A 27,532-nucleotide genomic window follows, 5' to 3' on the forward strand; every position below is an offset into this window, starting at 1 on the left:
TATCTATGTACCCACTAGTAGCCTGTGAGATTTGGTGGAGGAAGAAGAGTGGTGTGGTGATCACCATGGTGACCTCTGTGACCAGTGGCTTGGTTTTTGGGTGTTTGTTTAGGGTAGTTGTCTTGATGTTTTCTTGTGGCAGGTATGGGTGCCTCACAATTTTCCCTCTGGTGTGCTTGTGAGTTTTATCACGTTGGGCATCAAAACACCTGCTTACAGTTACTGTGTGTGCTGTGTGACTACTTGTAAATATACTTTATATTTTCCTGTCATCACACTCTGGGCACACTGTGACCCTGCACATACAGACAGCAGCAAGTGTTTTTTATCACCAAAAAGGAAATGTTCATTCTCTCAGCTCCACTGCTGTAAGCTGTCTCTAACATCTACTTGTCTCAAAGATTTCACACTTCAATCTTTACGGCTGCTGTAGTGAAATTGCAAATGTCTCATTAAGTCGCTTGGGTTTTCTTTGATCTTTTTACATTACTCAGATCACTAAGGAAACTCAAAAGCTAATAGATGTTAACAAGTGCTGACCCCAGGGAAAACGCATTTGCTAATGTTGGGCCTGGGTCTGTGTAACTGCTTTTACCTCATTGTGAAGGAAATGGTTCCTTGATGGGTTGAACTTTCTGCTCTTCATTTATAAGGTACAAAATTAGCACAGAGATTTACACAAACAAGCTTTTCCAGATGTATTCACAAGGTGGTGTTCAAGTTGGTAATAATTTTCCGTAAAGCAAAGATGTTTCACACAAATGCAAGCAAATACAGACTCAGTAGATATGGCAACGTCCACGTCTCTGTGTTGTATTAGCTCTTGCATGCTGCAAACCATTGCTTTCAGGACTATATAAGTAGATCTATATGCACATCCTTGTCAAAGTTTAAGCAGAGACCTCGACAATCCTGCATGCTCATCTTACATTTGGAAAGTTTGAATTTTTAATCTTCTGTAGCTGCTCCACAGTCCTAGAGAGGTAGGATGTGAATAGAAATGTCAAAACAAAGTCCTGTCAGCTCTTAGAACCGTGTTGAATATGCTGTATAATTTCTGATGGGTTTGTGCAATTCTTAGCAGCCTCCAAAACCTTAGAGGGCTTTCAAATGGAATCTGGAGAGAATGCATCCACACTGCCCTGGGAGAAGTCACCTGCATATCCCCAGCTTCTGCAGTGGGTATCTCCACTGGTCTGGTAGGAAAGATTTAAGATAGAGGGGGGTGTTAAAGGAGCCTTAGTGACAGAAACCACTTAAATCCACTTTCAGAAGATGCACCAAGCCTGCAATTAATTCAGTTAAATGCTTCCCCATGTTTACAAACAAGTAGCCTTTGTGGACTGAATGATCAGTTGGCCATGCAGGCCACAGCCACAGATGTGTTGGATAAAGCATGCAGAGGATGTAGGGATTCTGGCACACTACTGCCACAATTGTGCAAAAGAGATCACTGCCCCAGGGGGCTGGAAATAGTGAAAGCCAGGCCAAAGGTCGTCTTGATGCACCACCTTCTGTATGATGCAGCATTTACCTAAGTTATAAAAGTGCTCATGTTTTTCTTCTGTTAAAGCAGAGGTGATACAGTATTTTCCCTAGGAATTTCGGAACGCCTGTGGGTTGCAATGCAATTTTTTCTTGAGGAGCCATTGTCACTGTGAAAGATTCTAGTTTCATGAATACAAATCCTGCAAATATCTAACCTTCTTTTATTGATCTTTTCTTTACAACTTTACTTTTAGGCAAATGTTTAATAATTTTATTTTTCTCCAGGAATTAATTTTTTTTTGGAGGGGGAGGGGAGGGCTAGGTCTAATATACAAACTTGATGTAGTCAAAAAATTATAATAAGAATTCGATTGTAATTATAATGATATAATTGCATGTATTGTTCTGGGCTGTATAGTTGCCCTAGAGAGCACAGCCTGTTATATTAAAATGTCTTTCAGTGTTTATTTCAGACACTAAGAAAAATAATAAAAGACATACCTATAAGATGCTGAATGATCATACAGTGGGATTTGACCTTTGGCAATATTTTAATACTGTAGCTGTTGATCTGAGGGTTTTTGTAGCTAAGCAACTGTCATCCAGAATGTATTATATCATAAAAGAGTATTAAGATATGAAGGAGACTAAGTAGTTAGAGTGAAATAGGAGCCATGGTGAGATGCAGGCACTTTCCTATTGAACATTCTTGTTTTCAGAGCTATAGCACAAAGGATGAACCTTACCATTATTTGTTCCATGGTGAGGTATTGAAACTGGCAGCCTGCACTCTCAGTTCTGTGAGCAGGCACTGTTGTGTAGTAAATCAAGTATGAAAGTAGATCTTGGGTAACAGACACCTAAATTTTGCTGCTGGACAGCAAAGAGGGACTGCCATGGATTTTTATTCCCTTCTTACTTGGATTTAGAATCGAAGACTCAATAAGCTTGGAAGAGATCTCCAAGATCATTGAGTCCAACCTTTGACTGAGTACCATCATGCCAAGTAAACTGTACCACAAAGTGCCATGTCCAGTAGTTTCCTGGACACTCCCAGGAATGGTGAATCCAGCACCTCTTTGGGCAGCCAGTTCCAATCCCTGACCACCCTTTCATTGAAGAAATTCTTCCTGACGTCCAGTCTGAACCTTCTCTGGTGCACCTTGGGGCCATTTCCTCATGTTCTGCTGCTGGTTGCCTGGTAGAGCAGGTCAACCCCACCATGTTGCATCCTGTACAGCCTTGTAGGGAGCAAAAAGTTGGGTGCTGAGCCTCTTTTTCTGCAGGCAAAACAACCCCACTCCCTCAGCCACTCCTCATTTGACTTACTCTCCAGACCCTTTCTCAGCTCTGATGTTCTTATCTGGACTCACTCCAACACCTTCACATCTTTTTTGGAATGAGGGGCCCAAAGCTGGGCACAGGATTCGAGGTGCAGCCTCACCACTGCCCAGCACAGGGGGACAATCCCTACCCTGCTCCTGCTGGCCACACTATTGCTGATCCAGCCCAGGATGCCATTGGCCTTCTTGGCCACCTGGGCACACCCTGGCTCATGGTCAGTCACTGTCACCAGCACCCCCAGCTCCTTTCCAGCCACTCTGTGCCAGCCTGTGGCACTGCCTGGGCTTGTTGTGACCCAAGGGCAGGACGTGGCACTTGGCCTTGTTGAACCTCACACCATTGGCCTCAGCCATGATCCAGCCTGTCCTGATCCCTCTGCAGAGCCTTCCTGCCCTCCAGCACATCAACACTCCAACCCAAATTATTTACACACTCTGATGTCTGAAGCTGACTTTGCTTTTCCAGTGAGACCTGTTCAAATTGCAGCTCTGAGGCAAGGCTATAATCCCAAATGATTCCTGCAGGTATGGTAGCGCACTGTGTTGCTTGAATAATGGGAAAGGGGTCATTTTGTCCAGTGTGTTCACTGCTATTTCAAAAGGTTTGAGTAGATATTGAAAAGAAAGTTGCCTCCTTGTGAGCAGGCCTTTTTTTTTTATGGGCTAAGTTTGTTACGATTTGTCTTGAATTTGCACATCTTACCAGAAAAAAGCAGGACCACCTCTCTGTTCCCTGCTTTCGGCTGAGGAAAATGCTGAAACAGTGAGGACTTGGCTCCTCACAGCTTTTCATACTCTCTCAACTGACCTGTCCAGCTATGTGGGTCTTGTGCCAACCACCCCATGTCAGGAGGATGATCTGCCTTTGCTAAAGGAGCAGTGTTGTCACATCCTTTCCTTTGCCACCTTTCTTCAACTCTCTCCTCCCACGTGCTCTTTTTACTTAGATTTGCTTTTTTCCTCTAAGCTATTGCAAGTAGTCAGCCCAGCAGGATTCATTTCTACTTCAGTCACATGTGAAGTGCTGGTTAGGGTTTGGGTAATTAGGGAGAAAATATAAATCTGAAGCCAGAGTGTTACCAGCCCTGAGAGATAGAGATAGTAAAGATTTAGGAAAGGATACATACCCTGTTTCAGGGATGCTGTTTCAGGCTGTTGTCAGGTGCCAGGCGGGTGGTCCTGATGCTCATTGCTGGAACGCCATCAAGATACTTGTGTGTTGTCCAAGACTGATTCTGTTTCCATGAAGAGTAGGAGCACATGGTGTGGGGAGGGTCTGTGCCCAGTTTGGTCCATCTGTTAAGTGTCCTTCTGCTAAAGGAAAGGATAGGACTCAGCTGAGAGAGGTGAGCTAGGTCACTGCTGTGGCACTGCAAACAAGAGCCATGCTCTTGCCCTGTTTTTACACCAAGCACAGCGAGTTCTTCTGAGCCTGTTGCTAATTGCAGCTCAGAACATTTGGCTGATAATGATCTGTCTCGCCTAGTGGCATTTGCTGCTGGCTTCCTCTCTCCATCAGACAGTGTTTCAGTGCTGTTAGTGTCTGGCTGTGCTAGAACATGAGGGACGTAAATCCAGATGAATGGTTTTCTCTGGGTGGAAAGCACCCCTCATTTGAGCTCTGCAGTCTGAGGAACATTTGTGGAGGTATTAATCCATATGATGAGCTCCTGGTTTGGTAATTTTGTTTTTTTTCTTCTAAGCTATTTCTCATAAGAAATACAGGTGGACTGTTTGAAAAATAGTTTTCAGCTCTGGAAGGACATTGCTTCAGTAACTGGAAGTATACAAAGTTCTGAAGAGTCTCAAGGAGATACTGTATGAAGAGTGGCTGAGTTTGCTTGGCTCCTTCAGTCTGGTGGAGTCTCAGAGGAGACCTCACAGCAGGCTGGAGCTTTGTCACAAGGAGAAATGGAGAGGCAGGCACTGATCTCTTGTCTCTGTTCATCACTGACACGATCATGGGAATGGCATGAAGCTGTGTCAGGAGAGGTTCAGGTTGGATATCAGGACAAGGTTCTTCACCTGGAGGGTGGTCAGGCACTGGAACAGCCCCCCAGGGAAGTGGTCACAGCACCAAGCCTGACAGAGCTCAAGAAGTGTTTGAGCAGCACTCTCAGGTGCAATCCTTGGGATGAGGCTGTGCAGGACCAGGAGTTAGACACAAAGATCCTGATGAGTCCCTTCCAACTTCAATGCCATGGTGATGGAGAAGGGAATGACTTCTCTTAGCACCCTTTCTTCCTGGATATCTCAAGTGAATTGACATTAAAGCAGGGGAGGAAAACCACTATAAGAGGGAGATCAGATTAATGTTCTTTTTAGAAACTTGGTAGTATATAAGTGTATGGGACCTGATGAGAAGCATCCAAAACTCCTGAGGGAATTAGATGTTGGAGTTGCCAAGCTGCTGTCCATAGTGTTTGAAAATTCATGGCTGTCAGGTGAAGTCCCAGGTGACTGGAAGAAGGAAATGTTGTACCCATTTTTAAGAAATGTAGAGGGATGGGAACTCTGACCTGTCAGCCTCCCATCTGTGCCAGGGAAGAATATGAAAGAGTTCCTCATGAAAATTACACTCAGTCACAGTGAGGACAGGGAGGCAATTCAAGACAGCCACCACAGCTTCACTGAGGGCAAGTATTGCCTGGCCAACCTTCTAGGCTTCTATGATGGAGTGACCACATCAGTGGACAGGGATGTCGTCTGTCAAAAGCTTTGACATGGTCCCCCACTACATCCTTCTCTCTACATCAGAAAGAGATGGATTTGGTAAGCAGACCTTGGTGAATGAGGAATGGCTCGGATAGATATCCAGAGTGTAGTGGTTAACAGCTCAGAGTCCTCCTGATGGACAGCAGTCACAAGCTGTGTCCCTCAGATGACTTCTAAAGATCCATTTCAACCCAAACAGTTCAGTTATTCCATGACCCCTTTGCTAAAGTGTTTCTCAGCCAAGTACCTCCCCCTCTCTTGTCTTCTCTTCATGAGGATTTTACTTTATTGCTGATGCATCCTCTGTAGTCCCTTGGTAAATTTTTACAAGATATATAATGTATTTTTTAGTCTACCTCTTCCCTGATGGTTAGCAACCACGGTTCATTGCTGTGGAGTTCTTGTTAAATAAAATATGAGATCAATTCAAAAGTTATCAGTATTACTGGAAACAGGAGACTTCTCACAATGTCTGCCTATTTTTAGTGCTGATCAAACCAGTAAGAGTGCTTCATGTCACCAAATAAATTTTTGTTTTTAAAGCTAATCTGAGCTCACATCAGTGGTATATTGTTGAATATTTTATTTCCTTTGTTAACAGTTTGGTCTACAGTTGATAGTTTTTTAAATGTGACATCAAGTGCATGTTTCAGTGAATTTTTCAACCCAGATATTACAAAGCCATTGGGTTTTTTCCCATCAATGCTGCTTTTTATTGTAAACTTCAGATATTTTAAAGTCTACCCTTTTTTTTTATTTTTCTTTTTCCCCAGGAATGTTCCTTTCAGTGTTTTTCCCCAGGGAAATGTCTATTTTAGCAAAATACTTTATGTCAAAACATTTTGATTTTCATTCCTAATAATTCTGTCTTTCTTTAGATTTATGTTATACTCTTAATTGCAATATTTAATGCTGTTTCTATATTCATAGCTTTTCATTTTTTAAAGCAGAAATAGGTCTTGGACTTTATTTTGTTGAAAGGCATACATTTTGGTTTTGCTTTCTAATATGAAACAAAATCACATTTTGAAATGCTGGAGTTTAACAGAACAGCAGTTCTTGGTTTCAGGATCTTGGTTTCAGGTTTCAGGATCTTGGTTTCAGGTCTATTTAGTACCACAGTGGATGTCTGGCACTGAAGCATCCAGCCTTCACCTGCCTCTTGGTATGAGAGTTGGTCAAATGGCAGTCTTTTTCTCTGATTCTCAATATCCATTTTAACTTTGCTCATGACCATTAGAACCTCCAGTTTTATTTGCTGTCTGTAGGTGAACACCACCAGCCAAGCAAAGCAGCAGTATTATTAACAGTATTAATTAATATGGTGTGCACAGTGATAAACACTGTAGAAGCATGGGGTTCTTCAGGGAGACTATATTGTCTAAGTAATACTGTGGCATATTTCAGAGTCCTTTACTTTTTTGGAGGAGAAATAAATCAGAACCTGTTCTTAATTTTTCTCTGAGAAAATTCAACTGCTTTATTTTGGCTAGAAGTTAAATGACCCAAGTGCCTTCTCTAAAATCTAAAATTATTTGAACTCAAGGCAGATAGCATATTGGCAGATGTAGTCCTAGAGGTAGTGATTCAGGACTGTGCAATGTGGAAGAGGCTGAGTCAGCTTTTTGACTGATCCAAATTTTGCTGTCCATCATGTTATGTTGCCTTGATGCTATCATCTCATCTTTTCAAGACTGTTGGCTGTAAGGTTGAGTTAAAAGAAGAGTATTATTGTTTGACTACAAAATGTGCCAGTAATGTGTTAAAAAGGGTGGCCAGAGATCAGCAGAACTATCTAAAAGAATTAAAGAAGCAGGTATTATTTCCTCCAGTGCCTCTCCCAAGCCTTTTCTTCTTTAGGCAGAATTGCCCCAGCTCTCTGATACTGTATTCATGGAGGTGCTTTAGCTCTCTGATCATCTTTGTGGCCTCCTCTGGATCCACTCCAACAGGTACATGTCTTTCCTGTGCTGAGGACCTGAGAGCCGGACACAGTGCTCCGGGTGGGGGTCTCATGAGGGCAGAGGGGCATAATTACTTCCCTTGACCTGTTTGTCACACTTGGCATGACCTGGTGCAGCTGGTAAATAATGTATAATGCAGTTGGTAAAATGTTAAGTAGTGTATTATGAACTGAAATGGAGTTTGGAAATCAGAAATTAAGTTAGACCTGTTAGAAGTACCAGACTGTAGAAATGGTAGCTTTCCTCAAAGACCCTAGTTGTCTTTAATTTTGCCACTAAGGACCTCGACATTCTGATGTAAAGAATAAGGGAGTTTGCTGATAAAGTAAGAGTCTGTCATTGCAAATGAGGGAAGCTGAGGGGTAACATATAGCAAGACGTGGATGTCTGCAGAAGTAGTGAGATGAAATTCAGTGGTGTAAGATGTAAGGTCATAATGAGGGGAGCATGCTCTTGTAAGGCAGGATCTCATCTGCTGGGATTGCCAGGCAAAGTAGCTTCTGTAGTGTCACCCATGACTGGCTAAATCTTAGCCCTTGGAGAAGAAAGGGTGGTACCCTCATGCTGTGCACCTAGACATTTCCAGCATGCACAGAAAGATGCTGATACTACCATCTGAGGTATGGTAGGATATCTTTTTGGATGTTCAATGCAACTTTGGTCATCCATTTGAGTAGATAAAACTGGCAGAGCTGCAGAGAGGGACTACTAACTAGGATAAACAGGGAGTGAATTACTGAAGACATCGAGAAAGCTTGTCTTGTTTATCCTGACACAGTGAATCCTGAGAGGTTCTGTGATTACCTACTCTCTGTAAATATCACGAGAATAAATACCAGTGAGGCAAAACAGTTTAGGCTAAGGACCAGCATTCTTACAAGAGCAACAGGTATACACTGACTAAATAAATTTAAGCTGGAAGTGAGAAAAAGGCTCCCTGCAGTGAAGTTTTCCAGCTGGAAAAGTGTGAGTGAGAAAACCGACTGCTTTTAAGATGAACTTCATCAGCTTTTGAAAGAGGAACAGAGATCACTAGTTAGCAAGTTCCTCCCAGACCCCATTCTACAGGAGAATGTTGTGGCAGCTCTGCATGGTCTTGTCCATGGCTCTTACTTTGTCACTGGAGAAGGGAGCACAGGACCTCATGGTGCTCTGCTCCCCGTGGGTCTGCTTGTGGGAGCCCTGGGAGAACTCTGGTGTTGAGAGATGGGATGGGGACTCCCACCTGGGGGTGGGGAAACAGGTGCTCTTGCAGTATTCATTCATGACCCCACTGGGTATTGAGAAGTCAGAGAAGTCTGTGTTAGGGACACAGTACCCCATAACGTGGGACCACCTTGGCAGAAAGATAACCTGGTGAGCCTGTCTCCACCAGCTGTATCCAGGACAAACATTTCTCACTGTAAAAGAGCAGTGACTACTTTGTAATATCTCCTGGGTAAAGTATTTTGGATAATTATAATTGGCATAGTAAAGGGTTTATCATCTGAATGCTTTGGGCTTGTTAATTCTAGGTTGTGAGGAAAGTTAAGTAGAAGGAATGAGGAATAGCTCTGGGAAGGCTGCTCCTGGTAAATGATTCACAGCAATGCCCAGGATGCTATTTAGGAGGATAGTGCCTCTGGGATCCAGCTGATTAACAAAGATGGTTTAGCTGTGGGAGTCCAGAGCTAGAAGCCAGAAGATGTATAAATTATAATAAGCAGTTTGATCCTTCTCTGTGGTGTAATGAAGCAGTTTTTGTGGAGGAGTTATTAGGTGTGTGCCTGTGGTCCTGGCTGTGTTTGTGGGGCACCACAGCACTAGAGGTGGCCATGACAGCAGTGAAATAAGCATCCTTATTATATGTGCTGTGAATCCGTTTGGTACACGCCTTGCAGATGATGGCTTGGTGAAGAAAAGAAAGAGACATCAGGAAGCAGAAGTGATACCTCAGGTGTAGAGAGGTAGAGCAGAGAGGAGTTTGTGTGCTAAATGAAATGTGCTGGGAAAACAGAATTGTGAATGTTTCGATTCTGTTTGTGAAATGGGGACAAACTTGAAGAGTAGTTGTATATGAGAAAAATATATAAGAAAACATTTACGTGTGATATTTTCAGCCTTAGTGTTTTAGAAATATTGAAGTGTTTTGACAGTTTTAAGAGACCAAGGAGTGAGAAAAGAATGTTTAATTGGCTATGCTGAACATGAGCTACACATTTAATATATTTTTAATTAACTGAAAAACTGTGTGTTCCTATGTCATTTTGTTTCCACCATCTAATTTTCTGACTTGTTTTAATCACAACATCATTCAAATCAGAGCTGTAATTATGCCCAATTTTTGTTACTTGGATGTGCTGCCTGAAACCCTTACTATATTCTTTGCTTCTTGCTGTCCAAATAGCAGTAGGGATGAAAAACTATTATTTCCCTTCTGCAGAGGTAATTTTTTCTCTTATAATGTTCCATGTAAACTTTGTTAGGTGGATTGTTTCATCATAATCTGTTTGCTGAATGTTTCATGAACAAAGCATATTTTCACCTTTATTCTAAACAGTAAGAAAGTATTAAACGCCTGGCAACACTATAAGATGCATTTCTTTACTGCAACTTTCTCTTGATTGAATATGGTTATTTTCCTTGCATTTTTCAACTTTGCCTTCCATATGAATTATTCTGCATATGTCTGTCTGAATAACATATTGTGGAATATACTGAATAAGGTACTGTGGCAAAGTCACCTGCAGATTTGTATTTTTTGGTTGTCTCTGTATTCAATAGCAAATTATTCAAATATTGGTGAGATTCACTTTCACTTCAAGGTATCTGCAGGAAGAAACAGTTTTGCAGGCTACACTATTAGTCTGAAAATAAAATCCATATTTTATTTATTTACTTAAGTAATTTAGATTTGTTGTAGCAACAATTTCAGTGGAAACTGTGCAGTGATGCGTGAAATTCTGCTTCAAGTCGTACTGCACAAGTTCTATACAAGTCATACAGCAGAGAAATACTGCTGGCAGTCCAAAGTTTCTTAAATAAACCTTGCCCTCCACCTAGCTGCTCTTCTTATCTCTGCTAATGTTACATACGTTTTTACTAACTTTTCCTGTTACTCAAAAGTGTGATTTTCATAATCACTCTGCTAATTCATCTGTGTTCCAAGGTTCTAGGCAGGGCTAAATGCTTTTAAAAATCACTTCTTCTCCTCTGATGTGGTAGATTCTGTCATTGTTCTCCACATTAAATTTCAGAGTATTTCCTCCATGCACTACCTTGTATTTTTTCCCCCTCTAAATATCTGTCTTCCTTCTTGATTCATTCAAATTTTACATTTTCAAGAATGTGAGTTTTGTAATAAGGAGATAAGCCAGCAGCAGCAAGTGAAAGTCAGAAATGGGGAGTAGCTGAACAGGTCTATACCTTGAGTACTCAAATAAGTTCCACAGCAGGACAGCTCTGTGAAAGGTCCCAGATAACACATGGTCCAGCTCCTGGAGAAAACAAAGCCCTTGGCTGAGTCTGGTGGAGGAAGCCTTGGCTGTGAATGGTCTGGTACTGCTAACAACCTATGTCTGTGACAAAGGAGTTCCAGCTCTGCTGTCAGATTCTAACACCTGATTTGGATGCTTTAATACAGGGATTCAAATGTAGTGGGTGTATGAATAAATCATAAATCTTTTTTTATAGAACAAGGAGATGAGGGAGGAAAGAAAACCCCAAACCTATAGCTCTTCCTTCGATTGGTGATGGGTATTTTCTTCTGTAAAGCAGAGGTTTTTTGTTTCACACACAGTGGAATAAGTTTCAATTCCAGTTTCCATATTCCATGCATGTTGTCATTTATATGAATTTTTAATGTTTCTTGAACACCCAGATTTCTATGTGGAACTGAGAGCAGGACCAACTGTCCCAACAGATAAAATATGCCTCATCCAGGCACCTGTGGTAATGAGTGTTCCTGCTTTGTGTTTGTATTACAAGAGGTTGAAAGGGATGATGACTGAACACCACTCTGACCTCCCTGATCAACAGTCTGTGATCTCCAAGAGATAACTGATTAACATAGAATCATAGAATGGTTTTTATTGTAAGAGACCTTTTAAAGGTCATCCTATGCCAGCTCCCTGCCATGGGCCCGCACACCTTCCACTAGATTTGGTTGCTCAAAGCGCTGTCCAAGCTGGACTTGAACACTTCCAGGTATGGGGCATCCATAACTTCTCTGTTTTGGTGCCTCACCACCTTCATGGGCCATTCCTCGTGTCCCATCACTCCATGCCCTTGTGAAGAATCCCTATTCAACTTTCCTATAGGCCTCACTTAGGTACTGGAACATGCTCTATGGTATCCATAAAGCCTACTCTTCATGCTGAACAATGCCAGTTCTCTCAGATTGTGTTCATAGGAGAGCTATTCCAGCCTTCTGCCTCACCCTGTCATCTTCATGGCCTCCTCTGGACTTACTCCAAGGTCCATTTTCTTATTTTGGGGGCTCCAGACCTGGATTCAGCAATCCAGGTGGGGTTTCACTCCAGTGGAGCTGAGGGGCAGAACCCCCAGAATCCTCCAGCCTCCTGACCACACTGCTCTGGATGCAGCCCAGATTGGCTTTCTGGGCTGCAAATGCACATTGCTGGGTCATGTTGAGCTTCTCATCCACCAACACCCCCAAACATATCCCTGCAGGACTTCTCTCGATCCCATCAGCCCCCAGCCTGGGGGTTGCCCTGATCCATGTGCAGAATCTTGCATTTGACCTTGAACTCCTTGAGGTTTGCATGGTCCCACCTCTCAAGCCTGTCCAGGTCCCTGTGGATGCCATCCCTTCCCTCCCCTGTGCTGAGTGCCCCACCCAGCTCAGTGTCTGAGCTCAAACTTGCTGAGGGTGCCTCGATCCCACTGTCCATGGAACCAAGAAAGACCAACAGCACCAGTGCCAATAACAACCCTTGGGGAACACCACTTGACACAGCTTTCTCACTGGACATTAAACCATTGACCACAGCTCTTTAAGTGTGACTATCCAGCCAATTCCTTATCTACCAAGTGATACATCCACCAAATCTATGTCTCTTCAATTTAGTGACAAGGATATCATGACCATGTCAAATGCTTTGCACAGGTCCAGATTAGAGAAGCAGTTGATGAGCTTGTCTAATTTGATCTGCTGCATCACTGAGAAAAACCAGCCTTTGAACAGAGACATCCTCATAGCAAGTAGTACTTTTCCTTTAAATCCTTTGGCTATTGTATATTTTCCGTACAAGGATAACTACATGTTTTACAAGCCTTTTGCAGTCATACTGTAAAAGCTAAACATCATGATTTGTATGGCAGCAGCTCAAACTTTTAGCTCTGTCTTTGCCACTTCAGTTCCCTACTGCATTAATCAAGAGAGTAGCCAAAAACTTGAGTTTTTTCCTTAATGAGATCTTTTATACTACAGAGTCCACTGAGTCCTTTTACTGCTGCCTGCATTCCTAATGCTATTAGTTAATGCTCTAGATGCAATGGCTAAAAACAGGGAATAAGGGAGAAATGGGATGTTGAACATTAATTACCTCCAGAAACCCCCGTTTGCTACTATTAGATATCCCACTGCGTTTTTGTACAAGATGTAGGTTTAACAAATTCAGCTGAAATATTTTTTGAAGGGAGGGCAGGAATATTCCTTTTGAGCTCATTTCTGCCTCCCTTTATAAATGAAACCCAGACAGCCAACACCAGTTCAATCTGAGAAGGAAGGCGTCTAGCCCCTGGTGACTCTGCAGAGCATGCTGCTAAGATAATGACATTAAAAGATGCATCTGACCCTGGCATGCTTGTCTGGGTCATTTGAATAGTTGCATTTCTAAATTGTATAAAGCAATTGAGGATGACTGAATTACAGACAAGGTTTTCAGAATAATAAATTCAAGGTTGTTAGATATTAATCTAGGTAGTTCTTGCAACACAATAGCTCACATACAGTAATGTCCACTCAGGATCCATGGAAAGAAATTCCCAAATTCAATGTTGTCCAAATTTTCTGGTTTGAGTCAGTGTGACCTTGGTGGTCCCAATTTTATGACAATGCTTCTGCTGCCTAAAGAGGATCCAAGGGATGTGGAAGTGCATATGAGGAGTTCCTTTCCAGGCTTTTTGTGCCGAGCTTGTGTAAATCTCTGTGCTTCAGTTAATTTCTTCTTTGTTTGTCACGTCTCAACAGCAAGAACCTCTTACAAACCAAAACTTGTCAATGAATCAGGGACAGAGGGAGAGCAAAACCACTTGTTTTGTTTTTGTTAATTCAGACCATTTCCATGTGCTGTATTAATTTTGTCTCTACAGGTCTATTAGCACATCTGAGAGAATTGTAAATTTTGATCAGGGAGTGGAAACAAATGGCTGACATATAAAAGAGGAGGACCTTGTAAAGTAGTTTTTCCACAAAGAAATTTATGGTAGAATGATGTAGTATGGAATGGTACCTAAGGCTCATCCTTTGCAGGGAAACTTATTTACAGATGCAGAGTAAATCTTTGGTAGGAACAGAGTGAGGTCATGGTGAACACTCTTGAGCAGTGTGCCACAATGCCATTATTTCTGGGTACTCCGGTTGAAGATAATGAGGATGTATAAGGATATCTGTATAGGGGTGCTCTGAATACACAGAAAGGTTGTGACATCTCTCTCACTGGGGGCTTGTAAAAAGTTTAAACTGAAGCAGGAGTGGTTTGTATCACTGATCTCTGTGCAGCTGATCATGTTCAAAGTGGGCTGGATGAACTTGGATGACTTTTCAAAGTTCTTTGTAGTCGTGATTTTCGTGCTTCAGTGACACACGGGAAATCCACTGCTCCCACTGGAGTGATGAATTCTCAGCATCCTTGAAAAGCCAAGGTGAGCATAAGCTGAATTATGGCTCTGGAATTCAGTGTTATTGCAGACAGTGGTAAAATTGAATGGAGAGGGGGGAAATAAAGGAATATAGGGATTCTGAGTCAGGCTCATTCAAGCACAGCCTGCAGAGGGGTGCTGGTTTTGTTCTGCAATTACACATATTTGCAAAAGGCTGCAGGAAGCAGGCTGTGTGCTTCACTGGAGAGAGAAGAAATGCCACATGTCACTTTGCCCTGAGCATGGAGACCTGCTGCAGTTCTCATTGGTGTTACTGGGAATGGGCACTTAATGCTCGGCAGCATCACACCCTGTGAATGGGACCAATTTCTCCCTGTGGATTAGGTTGTACTGACTCCCAGCACTCCAGGAGAAAACCTGTTCTCTGCCTTTAGTGATCAAACTCTCGTTAAATAGTGAATAGCCATTCTGTTTTGTGTTTGTGAAGTTGCTTTTCCTTCTCATCTCCTGGGAAAGCTCTGCAGAAAGGAACGGCTGTTCCACCATGGGAGGTCCTGTCTTACAGCACTGCTGCCATTAGTCTTCTGTCACATTGTCAGGCTTTCATGACTCAGGCATTAAAAAACCCAAATAACCAACCCTCTTTCTGAACTAAAATAGCCTAAGAACAGTTTTTTAAAAGCAAATCTTAATACAACTAATTAGGTCATATTTTCTTTCTGAAAGCTTTTAATGGGACTCATGATTCTACTGCTTGAACTGAAACAACTTGAATGGTTAATTATTATTTTTTAAACAAAATTCAATGCCATGAAGGCACTTGAGAACTTTGATAGATTAAAAAAAAATAAAAGAAGAAAGAAGTCTTGAATATTCAGTAACTTTAAAAAGGGCTATGCCTGTTTTGTAGTTGAGTTCAGTATTTCTCAGCAGATCACCTTTAATGCATCAGAAAATGCTTCCTGAAAGAAGATAAAAACTTTAAAATAAATACGTGCACATTTCTGCTTATATAAGCAAGCAAGCAGAACAGGAAAATAGAGGTAATAAAATAAGTGTCAAAGCTGAGCCTAGATTTTACTGTGCTGTAAATGAAAATTGCTCTAGCAATGTTATTTGAGAAAGTACAAAAAAAGGCTGAAAATGGTGATGTAGGGCATGCTTGCAGTCATGATGTAAACCATCCTGATACCCAGGTCATGCCCAAATTATGAGTACCTCTGACTGACATAGTGAGGTGCCACCTTAATGAGGTGCAAGCTTAGGTCTCAGAAAAAATACAGTCAGATCAAGTATCTCTGTGTGGCTTTGCATTGTCCAGCATTGGTAGGTCCCTACCACCCCGATCTCCTCTACTCTCTCCCTTCCAGTCTTTGGGAGGTGGAAATGCTGCTCCAGAAGGCTGCTGGGCATCTTGGGTGGAGGATCTGTCTGCTTATGTGGAGGTGCAGTGGTGGTGGCTGGGGCTGGACCACGGCCCTTCCCATGAGGTCCTTCCACATCCATCAGTCACATGGCTTTACTGACACCATCCTGGCAGTGAGGGGCAGCTGTCTGCTACCTTCTAGTTTCCAGTTAGTGAAAAGAAATGAGATACTCTACATATTCCTTCAGGCCAGAAAATTTATCACCAAGATTACTGTTCTCAATCCGTGGTCAAACCGAGGTAACATGCCATTCACCTCCCTCCATGCCAGTACTCAAGCCCTCCAGTCTTTGCTCTCCCTACACTACTGGTGCCATTAATGCCTCTGCTTCCACCAGGGATGTGGAAAAAGAAATTTACTTCAGATACTGGTTTGTGGGGAAGAGCTGTACTGACCTGTCAGGATGAGATCTGGCCAACTCTGGATCCTCCAGGTCAGAGGAGCTGCAGCAGGATGAAAACAGTGCCCCAGGAAGTGAGGTAGGAGGAGAGGACTCTTCTCTTTCTCCTGGCACAAGTCTAGTGGAGGAGCACACCTACTCTTCTCCCTGGCTCTATGCAAAGACAAGCAGCACCTTCTGTGGCATGTGGCTCTGGGTGGCGTGGGGACTTGGAACCTGTAAGGGTTAGAAACGATTCCTTGTGAGAATTGTGATTGTGGCCATAAGGGCTGGACTGTACCCACTGTGGGAGGCACCCTAAAGCACAGACATCCTCCATGAGAGAGCCAGGACCTGCCTAACACAGAGGCAGTGATTCTCTTAGGGTTTCCAGGCTGAGCGGCTTCTGCACATATGCTCGTGAATAAAATAATTTCTTACCACCCCAGCAAGATGGATTTGGTTTGCGTGGCGTGACTTTGGTCGTGGGGGGTGCTAGAGGGGTGGCTTCTGTGAGAAGTTTCTAGAAGCTTCCCCCATGTCTGACAGAGAACCACATAAGAATATCTATGAAGACCATGGTACATACTGGGCTTTTGTTAGCTCAGTCATGTAGGTGGTTTGTTCGCCTGACTAAAACCCTTGGTGAGAACAATCACTAGTTTGAGGAACAATTTGGAAATTGCAAGGCAGGCTGAACAAGGTTTGTACTGCTACCACAAAGGCACCACATGGAATATTAAAGCAGGCTTATTCTAATAATTATTGTGAGCACTTGAGATGCACACTGAAGCTGAGCAATGTGTGGTTTCTTCGAGTCATTGGTGTAATCCACTCCCAAGATGGCACATGGGGAAGAGATGATCTGTATGGTTTTTGTATTAACTTCTGTCATAAACAAAGCTACAGAGCCTACATCAAATCTTTAAGGTCAGTGGAATCTTTTCTTCAGCTATCTTTTTTTTTTTTAATAGGATTGTGTTATTTGGCTTTGCTATGCAAATAAGCTTTTTGTTTGATAATGTGATTCATTTCTGACTTATCTTTAAATGCTCTCTAGTCCTATGAACAAAAGATTTCTGTGACTTTATCTAGCAATTTACATATGAGGAGAGGGTCATGCAACTGTGTCCTGTATGAAATATCAGTAAAACAAAAATAACCCATTTAACTAACCAAACCAACTGCAGATTAAATGGTAAGGCAGGCTGACTTCAGCACTAATCAAAAGGAGGCATGATTGTTTGGTGGAGTCTGACTTACTATGAACACAGCAGGAAAAGGAAAATAGTATTTTGATTAATATGGGTAAGTGTAAACGGTATGGTATGAAGAAATAATTACATCAGAGCCAGCTTCAGAACAAAGTAAAAGACACCAAAAGAAGTTAATTATACTTCAAGAGGGAGTAAAATATCAAGGTTATGAACTTATGTGGAAGGAAGGAAGGAAGGGTGGAAGGAAGGGTGGAAGGAAGGGTGGAAGGAAGGGTGGAAGGAAGGAAGGGTGGAAGGAAGGAAGGAAGGGTGGAAGGAAGGAAGGAAGGGTGGAAGGAAGGAAGGAAGGAAGGGTGGAAGGAAGGAAGGAAGGAAGGAAGGAAGGAAGGAAGGAAGGAAGGAAGGAAGGAAGGAAGGAAGGAAGGAAGGAAGGAAGGAAGGAAGGAAGGAAGGAAGGAAGGAAGGAAGGAAGGAAGGAAGGAAGGAAGGAAGGAAGGAAGGAAGGAAGGAAGGAAGGAAGGAAGGAAGGAAGGAAGGAAGGAAGGAAGGAAGGAAGGAAGGAAGGAAAAATATGTCCCTGCCTACGATGAATAAGTTCACCTTTAAACCTGTAATTCTTTGGGCTTTAATAGGATGCCATTAAATGCAAAAGGAACATGCTGCCATCTTGTAAGTTTGCCCTTGCATTTTGCAAGGTCAGAGTTCAGCAGTACCTTTCACATGGGAAGATGCAGTGGAGTTTACAGCTGCTCTGAGCTGCCTTTTGTCACCTTGGTGGTCTATGCTGTTCTGCTGAGATCTCTCCTGGTTCTGGTTGCTTGCAGATCTTTTCAAGCAGTCCTGGCATTTCCAGGTATTTAACACCTGACAGGTGCTCTGTTACATTTCTACCAAGTGCAGCTTTTCAGGATTACATAAACTTACATCTAAAGGTCTGGGTGGGTTCATAAACAGCAGAATGCTTGAATTTGGTTTTATGAGCTGGTGTGCATACATACAAGTGCTTCAGTCAAACTGAATCAATGACTGAAAGAAAATGTATCACTGATACGTGGATCACATAGCAGGTTCAAGTATATAAAATAAAATCTTGGTATTCTGTGAAATCATAGAGAGGAATAATTTTAGCTGCTTGGGTTTTATTCTGTATTAAATTATTTTTAAAACTGACTGTTTCTAATAGCCACTGACAAGTACAATCTCTGTCTGCTAATAGTTCTCTTTTCTTTAGATCTGTTTTCCTAAGGCTTTTGAGAAAAGGTATAAGTTCAACATGTTCACCTTCATTTAAGTTACTGTCAGACCAAAATTTTCCATGTACCATTTGGCTATGAAAAAGGCTGCACAACATGCTGGTTTAGGGGAAATCACAGATTTATAGATCTTAGAGCAAAGGAAGAACACAATGTTCATCTAAACTGACTGCAGCCCTGCCCAGACCTTAGGTTCTTTTATTTAACTCAGTAGCTTGAGGTTGACCAAAAGTATAATTTTGGAATGACACTCAGGCTTGATTTAAAGACTCAGAGTGCTGCAGAGTTTGTCACAGTGATTGGGATTTTGTACCAATGGTCAATTACCCTTTCTCTGAAAAATATCTTTTCTCTGAAAAATGTGTACTTTATATTTTTTTGAACTCTGTTAACTTCTAAAAACTGGATTTTGCTGCTTGGCAGCCTCAGAAGGACTAAGGAGACTTTTATTTTTCTCACAGATTTTTCTTGTGATTGGTAGTTTATTTTTTTGCATCAAAATGTTAGAAAAATTTCTTTGTACTCAGAAACGCAGGCAGATATCCTTTAGACCCCAGTATTCCTGTGCTAAGGATCTGACATAAATAAAATCTGCCATCTTAGAAAAGAGTTGATATGATTATGGTACTTTCTATTTCAGTTACCAACCACTGGTTTATGATTAAGTCTAATTAATTCATGGCTTGGGTATCAATTCTGGTGAAGAAAGGGTTTTTGGTATATGCTGTACTTTTACTGAAGGAATCGGTTTTTTCTCTGTTCCTCAAAATACTATTTGCACCATTTCCTTGAGTGAACCAAACATGCTTTGCAAATACCTTGAATCTCTGTTACTTGTTTTTCCATAGGAAATTCCCTTGGAGTCATATGGCCAGATGATATCAAAAAGTATCTGGTCCATGGCCTAGTTTTGCCTTGTGCCTAGGCAAAATCAATAATTATTCTAAGCCTGCATGATCTTCCTTCTATTCTTTTCTACTGAGAAGTTAAAGTACAATCAACATATTATTTCCCCAGAGAATGAAAATTAAAAAGAGTTTTAAAAAAGCTTGAGCACCAACCTGTGTCCTGTCTCACTTGGTTTCTTTCCCTTAGGAACCAAGTAAGATCAGTGGGAGACACTGTCAGTAAATCCTGCCTTGATACATTTTTCTAACTGATTTATGAGTAATTATTGTTCCTCTTTTCTCCTTAGGGCTCTCCCTGCAATGATGGAGTGGGTCCGAACTCAGAAAGCAGGAGAAAGTGGTGTGAATATTATCACTGCAGATTTTGTAGAACTTGGTGACTTTATCAGCACAGTCATAAAGCTCAACTACTCTCTGGATGAAGGTGAAGATGACACTACTTGATAGTACTGTGATATGTGTGTTGTTGTGTTATTCAGAATTTGAAAAAAAAGAAAGATTGTATTCTAAAAGGATTATATTGTAAAACACTCATCTTGTAACACACTGAGGTGTTTAGGGCTTTAGTGGGTGGGCATAAGGGAAACGTTTTCATCATTTATGATCATTTTTCATATTTGTGTTTAATGTGAAGAGCAAAACTAAACATGTTTACAGTGTTTGATAAAAGAAGGCCATTTACAGGTTCTCCATGAGGTACCAAATGTGATTCATGTGTCTTCTGTGGTTATGAACAGTGCCAAGAAATTTGTTGTTTTCAGAGCAAGGGGATGTATATATTGTCCTCTTCCTGCTCACAGCAGGATTCCCAATGGTGTCAGCATTGCACCAGGAGACTGAGGACAGTATATCTGGCATGAAAATTTTAAGCTGCTACATTTCATCCATTAGGTGGTTTAACTGATCATATTTATCAATGAGCTGCAGGTTTAAATGCCTTTGTGATGTAAATCCAAAGTCATGCTTCTAATACATGCATAATCAGTGGACAGTAAACATGATGTACTGTGTAGCTTGCACAAAGCACAGACGAAATTTTGCTTGCTTTTCATTCTCAAAATGGGGTTTTCCAATGTCTCTGCCTCAGGTCAAGCCAGCAGATACATGATACTGGCCTAACTCTGTAATCACAGAGTGGCCTGGGTTGGATCCTTAAAGATCATCTAGTTCCAACACCCTGGCCATTGGCAGGACACTTTTCCCTAGACTAGGTTGCTCAGAGCTCCATCCAGCCTGGCTTTACACACTTCCAGGCATGGGGCATCCACAACTTCTCTTGGCAACATGTTCTAGTGCCTCATCGCCCTCACAGCAAAGAAATTTTTCCTAATAGCTAATCTAAATCTACTCTCAGTCTGAAGCCATTCCCCCTTGTCTGTCACTACACGCCCTTGTAAAATGTCTCTCTCCACCATTCTTGTAGACCCCATTGGGTACTAGATGGCCAAAATTAGGTCACCCTAAAGCCTTCTCTTCTCCAGACTGAACAATTCTAATTCTCTCAGCCTTTCCTCACAGGAGAGGTGCTCCAATCCTCTAATCAACTTCATGGCCTCCTCTGGGCTTGCTCCAGCATGTCTCTGTCCTTTTTATGCTGGGGACCCCAGCTCTGGATGCAGTGCTCCAGGTGGGTCTCAGCAGAGCAGAGCAGAGGGGCAGAATCCCCTCCCTGCCCTGCTGCCCACGGGGCTCTGGATGCAGCCCAGGACACGTTTGGCTCTCTGGGCTGGGAGTGCCATGGCCAGGGCATGTCCAGCCTTTCACCCACAGCACCCCCAAGCCCTTCTGGGCAGGGCTGCTCTGGGGCTGTTCATGCCCAGCCTGTGCTGATGCTGGGGGCTGCCTGTGCACTTAGTTTTGTTAAACGATATGAGATTCCCATGGCCACACTTCTCGAGCTTGTCCAGGTCCCTCTGGATGGCATCCCATCCTTCAGAACTGTCAACAGCCCCACTCAGCTTGGTGTCATCTGCTAATTTGCTGAGGGTTCACTCGATTCCTTCATCTTTGTCACCAATAAAGATATTAAATAACACTGGCCACAATATGAACCTCTAAGGGACAGCTGCTGGTGCATATTTTCCCTGGTTCCAGCAGGAACACAGTTAGGCCAGCTTTGAGCACTACTTCTTCCCAGGATTAATCTTATGTAAGAGCCTGATCCTGTATCCATTGAATTGAGCAGGAAAACATCTGTGTTTAGCATGGATTGAGCATAAGGTAAGTGAGTTGTGCATACTAAGATGTGCAGTAAGTATTTTGTCCCATGATAGAAACCTGATTTCTGCAAGACTGAAACTGCACTTAAAAATAGGTGCAGTCTAAGCTTCTCTTTAAGGCAGCTATGAACAGAACCCTTTTCCACTGATTACAAAAAATCAGCACCAGTTTCATCAGTGAGAAGTTCCTGTACTAAGTGTAGTAGTTCAATTCTAGATAATAGAGGTACTCTATAGTCCTTAAATTGTCTGTGGGATATCATACTGCACAACACAAGATTGAAAATCTACTGAGTGGCACTGTTCCAACAACAAAATCACTGATCATCCTAGTTTTAAAGAAACATATATAAAAAGTAAATGGAAAACTTAGTAATTGATAAAATGAGAACATTGCAACTGTATGACACCTAACTGGATAAAATACAGGCAGTCCTGTCTCCTGGACGTATCAGTACACAAGTACACAACTTTGGAAAGTAAAACATCTCATCTGTACAAAACAGTAAGTGCCATAAAATCTTACAAGGAAATGCTCTTTGAAATAGTGCAGGGATTTATGGGATAGAATTAAGGTAAAATTTCTGTTCATATTACTAGAACTTTTGGTTGAGTGAGAAGAGAGAATTGCACCATACAGGCCATTGCTATTTTCTGTCAGATGTTAATGACTTCTATCTCCCATCAGAGTTTAGAAATTCAGAAATGGTCATATTGAACAGATGGGTAACTATTGAACAGATAGGCATCATGGGGGGTTTGGTGGCTTTAATTTAGGGAGTGGAATAAAAAGAACACTTCCTGCTATTTTTTACTGAGAGGGTGCCTTGGAAAAAGTGTATGCACATGTCAGTGTAGAATAAGTAATAATTTAAGTGTATGTGTAGTATAATGACACATTTAACTGTATGTGTATAACACAGTATCCTTGTACACTTGCATAATGACCTTTGGGATTCTGGACAGGACTACTAGAAATTTGTTTGAAAAAAACCCATGCAGCTGTTATGAAGTCATGATGGCTCTTTCAGCAGCATTCTCCTCTGTATAGATTAGGACTGTATGAGTCATCCCCAATGAAATCTATGATCTAAGCTAAGGTTTTTTAATGGCATTTAAACTTCATCCAGACTGCGTCAAAAATTTACCTAGAGTCACAAGTCATGGTTTTGTTGAACAAGGGGTATGACTTTAATGCTTTCACCCACAACTAAGCAAGTTAGAGAGTTGCTTGATAGATTTTGTTTCTGGTTTCCACAGGCTCTCCAAGTAAAATTTATGTAACAGACATATAAAATGAAACATGAAAATAAATGTTTGAACCCACACCTGTGTGGGTGTTCTACATAGAAATGTGAAAATATTTGTGTATTTATTGGAAGTATGGTGTGAAATGCTCTTTTTTCCATTTAGCTGGAGTTGGTTGTTTCCAGACTCCTCCTGTGATTCTTCAGCTCCTTAAATATAGTAAAAAGAGTTAGTTTATCCTTCTAATACAGTAAAGTGAACCAAATCCTTGGGTGGAGTGAAAATTAGATTTCTTCTGTTTTTGGATTCTGGCTGAAATTCTGTTGTATCTGAGAGCATCAACACCAGATTTCTGCTGGTACCCCTGATCAAACACACACCAGACACACCAGGCTTTTCGCTTGCTCAGAGGTGTACTCAAGGCAAATGCTTTGCTGTATTTTAAAAAGTGTATGTGTGTGTGCCTGTATATATGAATAAGTATAGAGCTATCTAGAGTTTGTTAGCATTGTTATAAAATGTTTGCTTAGTGTCAGTTTTACTCTAATTCTTGTTTGGAAATAAATAGAAAATAAAAGCAAAGCAAAAAAAAATCCTCTGACAAGGAACAATAATAGACAAATTGTATCATTTGTCCAATATGGGGAAGAATACTAGCAAAATCTTAAATTCTGGTCAGAAAAAAAAATGTTTTCATTTAGCTGTCGATCTTTCTATTGGAGAAGCACAGCACTTTATGGTAGGAACAGGTAAACAAACTTGCCTTAATTACTAAAAGAAAAAAGTGCATGTGGGGATATACTATCCATGCTCTTCTGAAGATTTCATCTGTGAGGGCCTAAAACTGTAAGTCCTGATAGAGATGCACTCCCTGTTGATGTTGTTTGGGGATCTTGCCAAAAAAGAACAAGCCAGAAAGTACTATGCAGCACAACTGGACCATTCAAGAGCCCAGTTTTGCCACCCATATGCAGCTAAAATTGTCTTTGATTTCAACCAGAAATGTGCTTGCAGGGTTGGGTCAGATTCTAATATTCTGATCCCATTAACTTGGAAGGTTTCTTTGCATGTATTGTGAAGAATCTTGCATGGGAAATTAGTTGACTGTAATCAGCCCATCAAGGAAAAAACACCTGTCTACACTATTGATCTGTATAAGCATCTACTTACTCAAACTGTCATGTCACTCACTGCCAAAACATTTTTTGGCTTCTTCTGCTTCTTTTCCCCTTCACTATGTTCATCATGTATACATCGAGTGCTGTTGTTTTCTGGCAATTCCATGTGTTTACTTGATCCTTTTTTTTCACCCATACTTGAAAAATGGCGACTGTGCTGCACACACAGAGTGTCTCAGCTCTGTAAACCCACCTGGCTCCATTTTCCAGTTTGCACATGCTGAGACACTTCATTCCATACTGATCTAACCTGCAGAAATCCAGTCCAAACAGGAGGTGGTTCTTGGAGTGCAATTCCTGCCTTGTATGGAGAGGGGTGAATCAGAATCAGACCACAGGAGTGTAATTTTAGAATTAGTATGTTATTTGCATTCTTTTGCAGTTGGATACATTACTGGCATTGTAGGTCCTGCCATTTCAAAACATTCTTTTAAATATACACATGTATGTGTATATAAATATATATGCATGCATGGCTGAGAGGGAATGTATGATCCTGTATGCTGGGCTCAATCTGTCTGTCATACTGATACAAATCTAAACAGTTTCTACTAACTTCAAAGTGGTTACTAAGCCTTTACCCTGAGGTGAGAGTGAGCAGATAGTCACTGTGTAGTAATTATAGGCTGTGTTGCAAATGAAATTTAAAATTGTGGAGCTTAATTCCACAAAATAAAAAAAGAAAGCAGAGTGCCCTGAAAACACAGTTCCAGTGCTGTTTATCCTCAACTTAGTATATGAAGCACTAGTTACTAGCAACTGATTAGGCCATTTGGCAATTTCAAGAATTCAGGTAACACCATTTCAAAGTTCTAAATTCCTTTTCAGTGAAGTAAAAGCTAATAGTGTATGATGTATTTGCCATATCTCAGTGGTAGCTTCTGTGTTACATACAGTCAATGTTGTTCTGAATTGTATATGTTTACCCAATGATGAGGTTAAAATATGCTGTATAGTATGTGTAATGTATTGATTACAAGTATTTGGAGTTCAGTGGTCTATTTAGTTTTTACTGTGCTGCTGTTTCGTAGGTATGTGTGTAAATGGGATTATGGCTTGTCTACAGTGTACAAGGAAATAATAATTAATCCTAAAGGAAAAGGGCAGTTATGTGACCTGCCTTAATGCATTAGGATAATATTGTTAAATCTCATAATTATCAGTTCTGTTTCAGATGTTACCAAGGGTTGTCCATAGAGCTGACTCCCTCACTTTCTGGCACGAAGGAGTTAAACTTGAAGTTACTTGGAGCTCACTTACAGATTTGTAAATAAAGAATAGGATGTTTGCCTGATCAACTGCCTTTAATGTACAAGGTGGCAAAGACATGATTTTCAGTGTGTTACAGATCAAATCACTTCTGCGCACACACAGCTCCTGCTGACGTCAGCAGGAATTGTGATCATGTAATTGAGTGGCCTAAAATTCATCTTCTGGAATACAGTCATGATAGGAGGATGGGGATATCCTGGCTTTAAGGAAGTGCCTGGATGCTATGCAATACTGCTCATGTCCTGTGTTGGAAAATAGCTTTAAATTTGCAGGAAGAGCTTTGAACTTTGCTCCAGTGTAGGTTGGACCTATCAAAAAAAAGAAAAAAAAAAAAAAAAATGTGAATGCCATAGGCTGATCGGCATGGCCTGGCCTGCTCATGTACAGCATTCTGCTTTCAGGAACTGTGGCATCTTTAAATAAAAAAAAAAAACCAAAAAACACCATAATAATTCCCTGTCCCTGCAGGACCTACTTAGGAATCTCTACATTGGCTACAGGTATGACTCCTGTACTATTCCCACAGGCAGGTCTAGCTCTCCCTTCATGGTTTATGTTTAAGATACCTGATGCCAAGAGTACTTAGGAGAGAGGTACCAACAACACAGAGTGTTTTGTGCCTGGCTGGTTGGAGTAGGGTGCCTGCCCTCCAGCAGTGTGTTTGGTATGAAGTCAGCTTCAGTCAGATCCACCTGAACAGTGGCTGAGGGAAGGCACAAATCTGATTTCAGAGCCTCTTCAGTTGTCCAGGTAAATTGCAGCATCTTCCCACTTCTCTCCTTTGCCTCTGCTCAGTGCTGCTTATCTGGACTTGTCCAGGCACATCCCTTTACCTGCCAGCTGTGAATATTGGATATTTGTCAGCCTCAGTAATGATCGCAGGCCACATGGTCATATAAGATGTTTAGTGTGTGGAGCTAAAAGCTGGGAGTGGGCCTCATCTGATGTCCCAGGATGGTTTATCTCTACACTCCAAGTTATGCACACACATCCTCTTAAAGAGGCATCACCTTGGCCAATGAGTATCTCCTCAAAGGGAGGTGCACCTAGGGGCTTTTGTTTTTGCTGTAAGATCTTCCTTCAGCCTTTGGTCCTACAAAGGTCAGTTTGATTGGAAGAAATTCCTCAAGTAGCTGCAATTAGTTTTTCTGTGGAGATCCTTAAAGCAGAATCCTGGAGTTATATGTAATTGCTATTATTGAAAATAAAAATATGTGGTTAAAACCACAATTTTAAAAAGAAAAAGAAAAATTATATGGGCTTGCCAGGACAGTTAAGTTTTTGACTGCCTCAGTCATCAGTAGTTTAGTGTCATCTAGGTGATGATTATTAGCATGTTATTGCCACACTGCCTCCTGACACTGTTCAGGGTCTCTGTACAGAAGCCTTATTATTCCCAGTGAGCATTAATGCATTTGAATGACTTGTCTCCGTTTTGGTGGGAAGGATGATTGTGTAACACTGAGAACTTGGAGCTCCCTGTGTGTTGTGCCCACAAAGGTTCACAGAGCTGCACCTTCTCGTTTTAGGATCTGTTTAATGGTACTTTAATAAATGTTGTGTTAAAAATGCCTACAGTTCTGTATAGCAAATGTGAATTTTTATGACAAGAATGTGTATTTAGAGTAAAAAAGGTAATATAAAATCCAGTTTCTTTGTATCCAGTGAAACATCTAATAAAGCTCTGGTACCTGTATTCTTGTTTTATGGCTTCATTGCTTCATTTAAGGCTTTTCGTGTCAGAGGTTTTCAAGCACAGTTTGGGGTTATGGGGTGGAGCCATATATTAGATACAGGCTGTGCTGTTTTGTTAGGGGTGTACATGGACTGCCCCATGAGGGCATTGCTCTGGGAGTGTCCTTTCCTCCTGGCTATTAGAGGCACCCTCCAGGACCACCGATGCTGGGATGTGTCCGTGCTGCCGGGAACACAGCGGGCTCTGGCACCTCTGCTCCCCAGTGGGGCTCCCCAGCCCTTTTTGCCTCAAGCAGCAAAGCACAAGGGCCAGAGGTGCAGCCTGCTGGCTCATGCCACTGGTGGTACCTGGAAGGCAGGGGACTGCGCTTCAGAAGTGCCAGTCTGTCCCCTTGTCCCCT

At 41.7% G+C, this 27,532-nt stretch overlaps 1 protein-coding gene across 1 annotated transcript in view; it reads left to right on the forward strand.

The window, feature by feature from the left end:
- The window catches only part of PLCXD3 (phosphatidylinositol specific phospholipase C X domain containing 3), a 78,851-nt gene extending 51,719 nt beyond the window's left edge, over positions 1-27,132 (forward strand). The window contains exon 3 of the mRNA XM_014875571.2: positions 19,807-27,132. Coding sequence (XP_014731057.1) covers positions 19,807-19,963 — 157 coding nt within the window. The 3' untranslated portion in view covers positions 19,964-27,132. The remainder of the gene's footprint in view (positions 1-19,806) is intronic.
- The last annotated feature ends 400 nt before the right edge of the window (positions 27,133-27,532 follow it).

This window comes from Sturnus vulgaris, chromosome Z, assembly GCF_052056855.1.
Source record: "Sturnus vulgaris isolate bStuVul1 chromosome Z, bStuVul1.hap1, whole genome shotgun sequence".
NCBI lineage: Eukaryota > Metazoa > Chordata > Aves > Passeriformes > Sturnidae > Sturnus > Sturnus vulgaris.